Here is a 12,014-nt window from a genome sequence, read left to right as displayed (position 1 = left end):
ACACGGGGACAAAGTCAGAAGTAGAAAAGCCCTTAGGAAGAGGAGGTGGTGTTCTTGAGGAAGGGGATAGTGGAGAGGGACAAAGTGTGAGAGTTTAGGTGCTCAGATACAAGGCAAAGGCCTGGGAGGAGTGCGGTGAAACGCTGAATAGCTTGGGCTACTCCACTTCTCTGAGCCTCAGTTTCCTCTTCCAAACAGAAATAATATCCACTTCATGAGGGTATGTTTGACATGTGTAGTAGCTTAGAGTATTGTTTTTAGTCAGGTCTAGATTTGGATCTCAGGTCTGGCAGGTAACAGCTGTGTGATCTTATGAGAGTCAGTTAATGATAGATTGTAGCCTTTATGGAGCACTTGTTATGTTTCAACCAACAGAACTCTCCCCAGACTAGGATACTTATTCTAGCTTCCAGGGGGGTTGGGCGGGGACAAAAGGGGGTGGTGGTGAGGAAGTACTGTGGAGACAGCAAGGCTCTTGTCCAAAGTCCTACTAGTAAATGCAGAGCCAGGATTTCTCTATCACGTTCCCCTAACTTTTCTGCGCCTAAAACTGGGATAACAATAATACACTTCCCTGTGTGGTTGGGAGCATACAGAAAGGAGTCTGGCACATAGCAGGTGTTTATTAAATTATTATTAAAATTATTATTATTACATTCTTTGTGTTTTCCTCAGGTTTCGCATAGAGTGAGCATCACTTGGACAAATCCTTTAGATTAAAAAAAAGATCTAAGTGAGGGGGAAAAAAACTGCAGCTGCCAGAATCTCAGCGGGGGCTTGGGGCGTGACCAGAGGGGCGTGGTCTACGGGGGCAGGGTCACGACTGGAGGGCCAGGCTGTGGGGGTGGGACCAGCACACGAGGACTGAGGACGGGGGCGGGGCCCGGAGAAAGGGGCGGGACCCGGGCTGGCGACGCATGCCCAGTGCGGTCCCCTTCACTGCCGCCGCAGCCGCGGCCACCGCCCACTCGGGGCTGGCCAGCGGCGGGCGGCCGGGGCGCAGAGAAGGGCCTGGCTGGGCGAGCGCACGGCCATGGCCCCGTGGCTGCAGCTCTGCTCCGTCTTCTTTACAGTCAACGCCTGCCTCAACGGCTCTCAGCTAGCTGTGGCCGCTGGCGGGTCCGGCCGCGCGCGGGGCGCCGACACCTGTGGCTGGAGGGTAAGGCGAGGGCGGCGGGTTTCTTGCCGTCGCCAACTCGCGGGGGACGCAGCGCGCACAGGTGCTCGCGGGGAGGCGAGCCCGCGCCAACCTGCCTGCTCTTCGCGGGGTCCGCGGCCGGCCCGGGTCCCACTCCTCCCGCGCATCCTACTGGTTTCCCTCCCGGGGCGCGCGTCCTCCGGCCCTGGTCGGGAGGAAAGCGGCTGCCCGACCCCGGCTTTGTGTTGCTAATGAGGTGCGGCCGCCGGCCGGGGTCCCATTCAGAGGGCGGGCGTGAGGGGCGGTGGGGCTGGGCTGGGCTCCCCATTCTTTGTTCTTGGCCCGGGACCTCCTTCGCCCCAGGGCTGCGTGTCCCGGGCTGGGATCCCCGGAGCCACCCGGACCGGGTTGCGCTTTGGGGAGGGAAGGGGGTATTCTCTCGGACTTCCAGTCCACAACTCTGCCAAGGCCCGGGCGACCGGAGAGGGGACCTGGAGCACCGGGGAGGGATGCGCCCCGCTCTCCTGGTAGCTTTGCTTCTCCTCGCCTGGGGCCGTCACCCCACTCCTACCCCTCCTCTGACTCCGGGACCTCCTGAGAAACTTCGCCTCTCGGTTCAGCCCTTCGTCTTGTGAAGGTCTCGCGGCTGATATCCTGCTTCCCTGCTTCGAGTTGCGGATATTTTTCCCCCAAAGGGCCGCGTGGGTGTCACCTGGGTGAGGTGCCTGAGATGAGGCTGGAGAGGTGCCCAGACTTTCGCCGTGTGAGTTGAGCCGTCTCCCTGGAACCGAGCGCTCCTTTGACACTGTCTGTGCGCAGGTCATTGCCATCCCCCTCTCAGCTTCCCAGCTCCCTACCTGGGCTTCTGGCCTTGGGCGGCCCCGGAACCCGGAGATTATGTCCGTCTGCCCCGAGCCTCCCACTGAGGCCAGGGTGGGCCCGGCGTCAGGGAACTCACGGCCTTAAGCCTTGTGCAGGAAACGCAGGCTTTGCACTCAGACAGCAGGGACATGACCTTGGCTCTGCTCCTGGGGAGCCATGAGCCTCAATTTCTTCATATGAAAAATGGGATGAAATGAGAATTTCCTTAGTGCTGCTGGGCTGAGGGATAGGTATGGAGTGGTTTGCTTAGGCCAACGTTGACCTCTTCTGGATGGGTCTAAACAGCCTCAGCACAGTCAAAACCTAGGACATAACACTCCGTTAGGCACACAGGCTGGTGCCTCCAAGCTCACTTGCCCCACAGTCCAAGAAATGTGGTGCAGAAAACCAGGTGTGAGCCAGACAGCTGGGATGTCTTCAGACTCAATAGCTAAGCTATGGAGACAGCTATGACCCCTCCTCTGCCTCCGCCCCCGCCCCCTCCCCCGCCCCCTCCCCCGCCCCCTTAGGCTCTGTCATTCCTTCCTAGTTGAGTAAAGCATCACATTTTCTTACTGTGTTCCATTTTAGTAAAACATCACTGCTCTTGTTTTATTGTTTAAAAAAATTTTAGTAGCTAGCAAGTTTCCTCAAGGCTGATCTCATGTTGACTTATGTATGGATCCTACTAGAATTTTGGATTTAGACTCCTGTTGGCTTTCGAATGACTACAGTATCATCACAGGCGTTTTATTCTGAGTGTTCATGTGATGACATAGGTAAATCAGTCCGATTTGCTGTTTTGCTGCAGTTGCCAAGGTGGCTTCTTAGGCCACTGTACACAACTCATGAAGTTTTAATGCTGTAGGGTATGGTAGTGCTCCCACGGAGCCAGGCTGGTGATTTTCTTCTACCTGTGCGAGTGTGTTCTCCTCTCCCAAACCTGCACCCTCATAGGATGGTGGCTCTGTCCCAGTCACCTCACACTCATGCTGACCTTTTCTCCACCACAACCCCTAGCTGGGGGTGACTTTTCTCAGCTGCTCCTGCCTTGGCCCCACCAATCCTTTCCTTGGGTCATCTACTTTCCTCTCCTGGAAGATCATAGAGACCTCTGGGCCATGTTCCAGTTTCCAGGCTCATCCATGCTGATACATGGTTCCTTCTTTCCTGGATTTGCTGCTTGGTGCATTTCATGGACCCAGTTTCCCCACATGCTTTGCATTCCCACCCTTTCCAGCCTCACCCCCTGCCCCTCCCATCCTGTTCCTAACTCCGGATGGATGCCCTCTGTGCTTCCAAGACATGCTTTTCCCTCCTCCCAGGATGCCTTTTCCTCCCTTGAGAATTCCTTGCCTAGCTTAAGACTCAGTTCAGGTGGTGCCCCCTCAGGGAAGCCCTCCTGAATGCCATGCCCCTTGCTTTGCCTTCTCATGCAGGTCCTTGCACTTTGGTCTCACCAGACCATTTTGTCAGTATTTGTTCACTTCTATGTCTTCAGACTAGTTTCTTTAGCCAGGCACTGAACCTCATCTTGGTGGCCTCAAAGCCCTGTAAATATTGGCTGAACCAAATTAGACCTGCTGCCTTCCTCCTAAATCCTGTATTTCTTGATAGATTTTAAGAAGTAGAGGCAAAGATCAGGGCATCAAGGTCCATTGTCTTTGCAGCAGGCCTTTGCACATGCTGTTCCTGCCTGTGTTCCTTCACTTTACACCTCCGTAGCTTCCCTTCTCAGCCCTAGCATCACTTCTGCAAAAAATTGTCCCTGTCCACACCTCCCTAGGTCATGTCTTCTAGAAGTTGCTCTGTCAGGGAGTCAGCTAGAAATTACTGGTACACAGTGACTAGAGTATTTGATTCATGTTTGGGTCCCCTACCAAATAATAGGTACTTAGTCCGTAGATGTTGGCCTCAGCTCTAAGGTTGCTTGCAGTGGGGCTATAGGAACATAAAAGAATAAGGGTCGACTATATGTGATGCAAATCAGAGGAGGCTTCCTGTGGGCCTGGGCAATATTCAGAACCTGAGAGGGGGCAGCAACGTGCAGCACCAAGTCCTGAGAGACCGAATTTGGGTGTGGAGCAGAGCTGAGCAAATGACCCTGTTGATCTCCAGGGAACATTTGTTTCAGGAACCCTTGCCCTTGCAGAAATGTGTATTTTTGTAGGACTTGCAAGGTGACTGCAGCCAGCTAACCCTCTGCAGCCCTGCTAACAGACCCTTCGGGCTGCTCCCAGAGGAGCCAGGGGCTGGCCTGGTTTAAGTGGTCAGGTTTCACAACCTCCCCATTATTAGTGGAGCAGTTAAGAGGCTGATACCATCTTGAACACAGGTCAGTGTTTTAGAAATGAGTTGTGGGCACACTTCCTCAACTACTTAAAAAAAAAAAAATCTGTTAGGGTCCTTGCCAGGTAAGGTTGCTGTTTGAGTAATAAATACTGTGTTCGCAAAGAAGTAATGATTTGTAAAACCTCCAGAGGGACCGCCATCCTCATTTACACTGGCTCTTGCTTCTAGAGAGTGGAATGGTTTTGTGTGCAACTAGAGGCAAGTTTGGTTCGTAACTTTAATTGTGTCAGTCACTTGTACTGAAGTTCTCCCTCCCCTTGTCTTGCTGGTCTAGAAGCCTTTTTATGGAACAAGGAGTTAGGAATCTACTCCCACAGGTTTTTATTTAATGGCTTTTCCTGCAGTGGGGGAGGAGGGAACATTTCTTGCCTCCTTACCTAAATGGGGTACACCTTCTCTGGTCTATTATCCCTGGAACACAATTCCTACTCCCCCTGCAAAAAAACACTACTTCTTCAGGAATTCGGGAAGGCAGGATGCTGGCATCATCTTTACAATGAAATGCAAGTTTCCCATTTAAGGCAAATACTTCATTGCAAAAGGTAGGAAGGAATAGGGTGGTACTTGGAAAAGAGAAGTTCCAGCTGGTTAAAATTTAGGTTCCTGATAAAAGTCCAATCCAAGAATTATCCTTGGCTGTGGGCCCAGGCATGTTTATTTGATTCTGAATTGGATGCATTTTCATTCACTTGCAGCTCATGGCTCCCAAGCCCACATCTGGTCTGCCTATCCTATGGCCATGTCGTCCATGTTATAGATGCTCTTGTGTCTGTTACAGAATTCTTGGTTAAAAAATTACTCAGCCCTGGCTGATACATTTTTTAGAGAGATGTTTTTATAAGCAGTGCAAAGCTTTCTTCCAGCCTGTTTGCCTAGTTAATTGGGAACTCTTCTGGCCCATGTCCATCTTTCTTGAGCAGCCCTCCCTTCTCTCCCCACCCCAACCCATCCACCCAACCCCAAGCCCCTGCAGTGCCTGGGGTATTGTGCTAGTTATTAACTTGGGCATATAGCTCGGTGACCAGGAGACCAGCAGTTACTTTTTCTCCAAGTGACACCCAGGGCCTTCCAGTATCAGAATTGCCTCAGGAGCTTGTTAAAATGCAGATTGAAAGCTAATGGGATCAGAGTGAGAGTGAGGTGGAGCCCAGGAATTGGCATTTTAACAAGTTCTTCTGAGGATACTCATGCTGTAACCAGGATGAGACCTATTTTTTTTAGAGGACAGGGGTTCCACAATCCAGAGAAGGGGAGAAGACACATTCTAAACATTTAAAATCAGAGTTTGGCTTTAAATTATGTCACTGGCCTTAGAGAGGAATGTGAAGACTTTCTCAGAGCCCCGACCAATAATAGGGGTCAGGCTGGATGGGGACTGTGAGGACTGGGGGGGTGGGGGGGGGCTAGTTTGGGTGGGTGCCTCTGGCCTGGGACTGATGAGGAGGCCTGGAGGGAAGAGGACTTGACACTTTCCCTGGGTTCCTCCCTAGAACAGCTGGGTTTGTCTGAAAACAGTCTCAGGAAGGAGTAGCAGAGGATCCAAATCAGATTCTCGGCAGTTCAAATCTTACAACTTCCCAACAAAGGAAAGAACTGCTAATGCTTTTAAGTATTTTTCATGCTTCATTTGGCCTAAAACATGTTTTTTTTTTTTTTCTTTTTTCTTTTTTTAAAAAGCTTTCAAGGCTTTTTCCTCCTCTGTCCCTGAACTTTTTATATACTGTGGCCCAGCAGATGTCTGCTCCTGCTGGGGCTACCCCATCAACAATTTCACTGTCCTCCTTCATTCCGCGCTGCCTCTTTATTTATTTATTTATGTATTTATTTTGAGATGGAGTTTCACTCTGGTGTCCAGGCCAGAGTGCAGTGGCGCGATCTCAGCTCACTGCAATCTCCGCCTCCCAGGTTCAAACGATTCTCCTGCCTCAGCCTCCTGAGTAGTTGGGATTACAGGTGTCTACCACCACACCCAGCTAATTTTTGTACTTTTAGTAGAGACGGGGTTTCACCATGTTGGCCAGGCTGGTCTCGAACTCCTGATCTCAGATGATCTGTCCACCTTGGCCTCCCAAAATGCTGGGATTACAGGCGTGAGCCACCGTGCCTGGCCCCCCACTGCCTCTTCAGCCTGCTTCTGATGGATGGGTTTTTAGGCTTCTAGAAGCTTGAGCCTCCACCCTTGATTTGTAAGAATGTGGGGTGAGGAGGGGGCTCAGGTATCCCCAGGAGCTTGACAGGTTGAGAGGTGCAGTGGCCTTAGAGCAGACCTCTCTCTTGCCACTCTGCCCTGGTCGCCAGACCTTTTCCATTTCCCATCTGCCCCCAAATTTGGAGAGCTCCTGCCCTCAGTCAGCCGGGGGGCTGTCTGAGCTGGAGCTACAGGCCCCATCTCCAGCCAGCCAGACTTGCCCAGCCAGTGGGAGGCATTGTCCTCCTGGGCAGTGTTTGTCTTGGCTGCTTGGATGTTCTGAATGGGCCTGACACACGATTAGGTGACTGATGGCCTCCGAAACACATTGTCTCCTCTGGGGCCCACAGCCTTTGAAGCTCTTCCCGGTGGGAAGTAAAGAGACTATTTGCTCTATTAAAATGCCTTGGTATTTCCTCTGTTTAACCACAGGCCACTTCCCCTCTGCCACTCTAAACCCGGCAGGGCCACCGGCTGATTGAAAAGACACAAGCCCTCAAGTGATCACATCCTATTGAAACAGATAGTCTTACTGCAGATTAAAGCTAGGGCCAGTCTTGAAGAAACAAATCCAACGGGGGAATCTTTGAGATGGCTCCTTATCTTGCTCAGAATGTAGTCTGTTGAACAGAATTCACACTTGAAGTCCTGAATGCATAAATGTAAATGTGTTTTTTTTTTAAGAAGAGATATCGACATTGTAAATTAAGTCAGTGTGTGTTTTATCTATATATGGCAGGTTAAAGCAATCCAATCAACAATTTCTCGTTGTGTGAGTTGGAAACCCTTTGGTGTCTGGGAAGGGCATGATGTCTGTTCATAGAAAACCACACCCTGCTGCTTTCTCTATTTGCAGATTCTATCTGTTCAGTCATATGCTGAGAAGTGCAAGTAAGAAAGAAGTCTGTAGCTTAAATAATACCCAGAATATCTCTGGGGAGACTCCTTCATCCTTTCCCAAACAATATATTAAAAGAAGATTTTTAATTAATAACACCAGGCAGGAAACTAAAAATTGAACAATTTAAAAAATTATCTACATAACAAAAACTCCATTTGTACCCTATTTTTGTGAAGTGGCCTAAAAAAGGAATAGCTATTTCTACTAGAGACTGTTAACGTTGATGTTTGCAACTCCGTTGTTCAAGTATCCATGATAAAAATGGATTCCCTTTTCTTTGGTTCCTTGTTTGGAAATGTTGGGTGAAGGTGGATGTAGCTAATTAAGGCTACAACATTTAAAGGGGGGATTTAATAGGTACCAGCTGTCCTCAACAAATCACTGGGTGGACGACAAAATAAAGATGTGATGTGAACACACATGTAATTCTCTTCTAAAACGGAAATGGGCTCATAAATTTTCTGATTTAATAGTGTAAATGAAAACTACCTCTACTGTGCTTATTTAAGAAGCATTCGTTTTATGGTAAAAGTAATGCTAAAATGTCTTATTTGCATATGGCTGGCACCTTAAGACTTGAAAGGGCAGTAGATGGCAAGTATTATTGGAAGCTTAGTAAATTGTAATTTTATTGTACCTTTCTTCATTACAAACCTGATCTAATAGACATTAATCATGAGGCTTTTCATTAAAACTACTGCATGGTAGGGAAGCATGTTTGAACATACCAGAAAAGCCATATAAAATTCAAGTATCAACTTTGAAAAGGGAATGGAAATTGGTAGCATTAATTAAAATGTTTGGATGGATATTTACATTTCACACATTAAATGAATACTTCATATGAATCCTTTTGAAATCATGAGGGATTAGGCCTTAAATACAACTTTTTTTCAGATGTAAAAAGTACTTTATTGCCTTCAAAACTAGGAGTTTTTCTGAGTGTTCTGTTTGGTCAGTTTTGTAGATCTTTTCCCCCCATCGAATAGTAACCCTTTAAAAAATCCTGGCAGTGTCCCCAGACTTCTGTGCTGCGATGGACTGTTTTACTCGAGAGTGGGAGGGTTAATGGGACGAAGGGAGGGCTTCCTTGGAATGAAGAGGTGGGTTTTCCTGAGATAGGCCATATGGTTTAGAAATCCTTTCCCTGTGATTTTGTTCTGTCCGGGTGATTTCTGGTTTCTCCTCTCCCGAAACGGCCCCCCCCTTTTATCTGAGGAAAATGCAGTGCAGTACAGACCAAATGTAGCAGCAGTCCGCCGCCTGAGCAGGTCCCTGTTGAGTGACGGTTTATGGCCCCTTCCTCTGGAGTGTGCACATTTGCTCTGGGTGGAGCACAGGCACTCACACGGTTAGGATTTATTGTAACTGCTCAGCATCTGAAGCTCAAAAAGACTTATTTGGAGTGAGGAGGCAGGAGACACTTTTTTGAGCAACCACCCTGTGTTAAGTTGTGGGACCAGTCCCCCATCCACAGTGGCTGCCTGTCTGGGCCAGGAGAAAGACAAAGGAGTAGGGGCCTGGATAACAGGGAAATTCAGAAAGGATTCTGGGGCCACAGTACCAAGCCCTCTCAGTCCTCTCTCCACACTTCCCTGCTCATTCCAGAGAAACCTGAACGGGCTTCTGCTGCTCCTCAGCCTAGAACTGCCTCTGTGAAAAGCAGTTTGTTGACATTCAACTGTCTGAGGCCTTGCTTGAGGCCGTCTTAGAACTCTGGCTTTTTAGGCCATGTCTCAGTTGGTTCCCAGTAACTCTGGCTTCTTGCTCTGCCTCAGTTTCCCCTGCTTTGGAGGAGGCCCCCTTTTCTCTGTGAGGCTTCTCCATACCACTCCCTAGCTTTCCCTTGTGCCACAAAGCCTGGCCGACCCTATCATCCCTCCGGATTTCGTGAGAACGTGTCCAAACATTGCAGTGATGCATTGAGGAACAAACAAATTTGATGTGTTTATAAAGAAGAAATTGAATTTGAGTGGTTTGTGGGAGGCTTAGATGAAGAAGACAGGTCTTACCAAAGGGACTTGGAGCAGGGCCTGACCAGTGAGTGGACCTGGGCACTGGGGGGACAGTTTGGGCAGAAAGTAAGATGTGGGCAAAGCTGGAGAAGGGTGGTGGGGGGATGGTAAGGTTGAAGATGTAGGTACTAGATAACAGGGCACCTTGAAGTCTGCCTGTGTGTGTTCTGTCAGGAGTGGTGAGGCTTGGAAGATTTCTCCAACAGGTGAACGGTTTGATAAGAGGGACACTCAGTGGCCATTCATTGGGTGAATATTGGTGCGTTCTGCGTGTTAGGTCTGATTTCTAGAGCTTAGATTTTATTTTATTTCCAGAGACAGGGTCTCTGTCGCCCAGGCTGGAGTGCAGCAGTGGCATGATCATAGCTTATTGCAGTCTTGAACTCCTGGGCTTAGGCAATTGTCTTACCTCGGCTTCCTGAATAGCTAGGACTACACGCACGTGCCACCAAGCCTGGCTAATTTTTTACACTTTTTGTAGCGATGGGGTTTTATTATGTTGCCCAGGCTGGTCTTGAATTCCTGGCCTCAAGCGATCTGCCCACCTGGGTTTACAGGCATGAACCACCATGCCTGTCCAGAGCTTAGATTTTAGTAGGGGAGACAAACAGGATAATGAAATATCAGACCTGACCATGCTGTTTACAATAGCAACTTGCTGCTCACTCTGTCCTCTTTTCTTCACTTTTTCTTTGCAGAAGTTTTCACCATGGGACATACATAGTATTTTCTTTGTCCATCCTTTTTCCCCATTGCAGTGTCAGCTCCATGTGGGCGGGGCCTTTACCTATTTTGTTCCCTTCTGCATCATGAGAACAGTGCCTGGCACATAGCAGGTTCTCCATACGTGTTTCTTGAATGACTAAGCACTCTATGGGAAATTAAAATGAGGCAATAAGAGCAATGGGTTTTTGCAAGTAGACACTCTCCAATGGCCTCTCTGAGAAGGTGACGTGTCAGTCAAGCAACTATAATAAAAGTTCCTCTGGGCAGGGAGTGGTGGCTCACACCTGTAATCCCAGCATTTTGGGAGGCCAAGGCAGGCGGATGACCTGAGGTCAGGAGTTCGAGACCAGCCTGGCCAACATGGTGAAACCCCATCTCTATTAAAAATACATAAATTAGCTGGGTATGGTGATGTGCACCTGTAGTCCTAGCTACTCAGGAGACTGAGGCTGGAGAATCACTTGAACCCAGGAGGTGGAGGTTGCAGTGAACCGAGATGGTGCCATTGTACTCCAGCCTGGGCAACACAGCGAGACTCCGTCTGAAAAAAAAAAATTGAAAAAAAAAAAATTTCCTCCAAAATTGTTTTCTTAACATTGGTTAATCATGTGGCAGTTAGTGCTGAGAGTAGCATAAAAAATATGCTTAATTTATTCATTCACACCACAGTTCTTGGCACTCCTGCCAGGGGCCACATACTGGTTAGAAGCTGGGCTTCAAGCCAGGTTCCCATTCATGACAGGGAGAGTGTGGGCTGGTGTTGTGTGGGAGCCACACCTGGCCGTGTCTGTTGCTTGAGGGGGTTGCTTGGACTGTCCACTTTACCCTGCACTGTGGATGAGAAAAATGTGAAAAGTTACTGCTAAGCCCTGACTAAGCATCCTGGTTTTGGACTTTCTGAAACGACGTGAACGGAACAAATCTCACTCTCTGGCAGCAGCCCTCAGTTTGTATGAAACTTTGTCTTTTTCACAGGGGTGCAGGTCTCGTTTTTTGTTTGCTTCTTTCCCCTCTGGTGGTGAATGCATTTCATTTTCTAAAGCCACTTGAAGGTCTGTCCGTAATCAGAGGTGCTCTTTGCCGTCTTTCCGGGGCTGCGGATTTGCTGGCCAGCTGTGGAAATGAGTTTTTGCCCAGCTTTGATTTTCATGCCTTGCCTCCCTGTGGGAGGAACTAGATATTTCTGATCTTACCTCTGCTCATATTCAGATCCAGCCAAGCAATCAGTGACTTCCCGGGCTTTTTTGTGGGAGACTGTGGGAAAAGTCCTGGTTGGCTGGCTATGAATTAATGAAATCCTTAGAAGGCTTCACTAAAGATAGCTCCTGTGGCTTACAAAAAAAAATGGCATTGCCTTTTTAATTTGAGAAGGAGGTCATGGAGTTTTACTAAAATTAAGCAGAAAAAATGTAACATCTGGTTGTGCTGGTGGAAGACTGCTTCAGGGCCTCTGGAGCTATGAGTTCCCAGTGCCGGCATGCCCAAGGTGACTGTCACTGGCCTCTATAGTGCTGCTGTGGACAGGCCGCCTCTCATTGTTCTCCTCCCTCGGTTTTGAAGTCATTGAGAGACAAATTCTACCTCCCACATCTTTTCACTTGAGCACATTTCCCATCTACTGAGCTTGCTTCTTTTACTTAAAGGGTCACACATTTTAAAAAGTACAGAGTTTCGAGTTGGTCAAGACTAGTGTAATCATTGCTTTTATCTCATTAAAAAAGGATGGGAGTGGATAATGGGGGAGAATTTGGGCAGCAGACCAGGGAACTTTTAAAGAGTATTAAAAAGTTTTTAAATTAGTAGGAATTCTGATAAGAGGAGAATGGTAAATTG

General features: G+C 48.6%; 1 protein-coding gene across 3 annotated transcripts in view; it reads left to right on the top strand.

Annotated features, from left to right (window-relative positions):
• Positions 1 to 966: 966 nt before the first annotated feature.
• IL17RD (interleukin 17 receptor D) overlaps positions 967 to 12,014 on the top strand; it is a 76,033-nt gene continuing 64,985 nt past the window's right edge. Inside the window, exon 1 of one of the 3 annotated variants that reach the window (XM_005547443.5) lies at positions 967 to 1,159. In XM_005547443.5, coding sequence (XP_005547500.3) covers positions 1,034 to 1,159 — 126 coding nt within the window. In that variant the 5' untranslated portion in view covers positions 967 to 1,033. Of the gene's footprint in view, positions 1,958 to 12,014 lie in introns of all 3 variants that reach the window. The other 2 variants (XM_074032551.1, XM_074032552.1) reach the window with 2 other exon arrangements.

The sequence above is a fragment of the Macaca fascicularis genome, chromosome 2 (genome assembly GCF_037993035.2).
Source record: "Macaca fascicularis isolate 582-1 chromosome 2, T2T-MFA8v1.1".
NCBI classification, from domain to species: Eukaryota; Metazoa; Chordata; class Mammalia; order Primates; family Cercopithecidae; genus Macaca; species Macaca fascicularis.
Note: the sequence above shows the minus strand (reverse complement) of the source record. Positions and strands in the feature narration are given on the sequence as shown.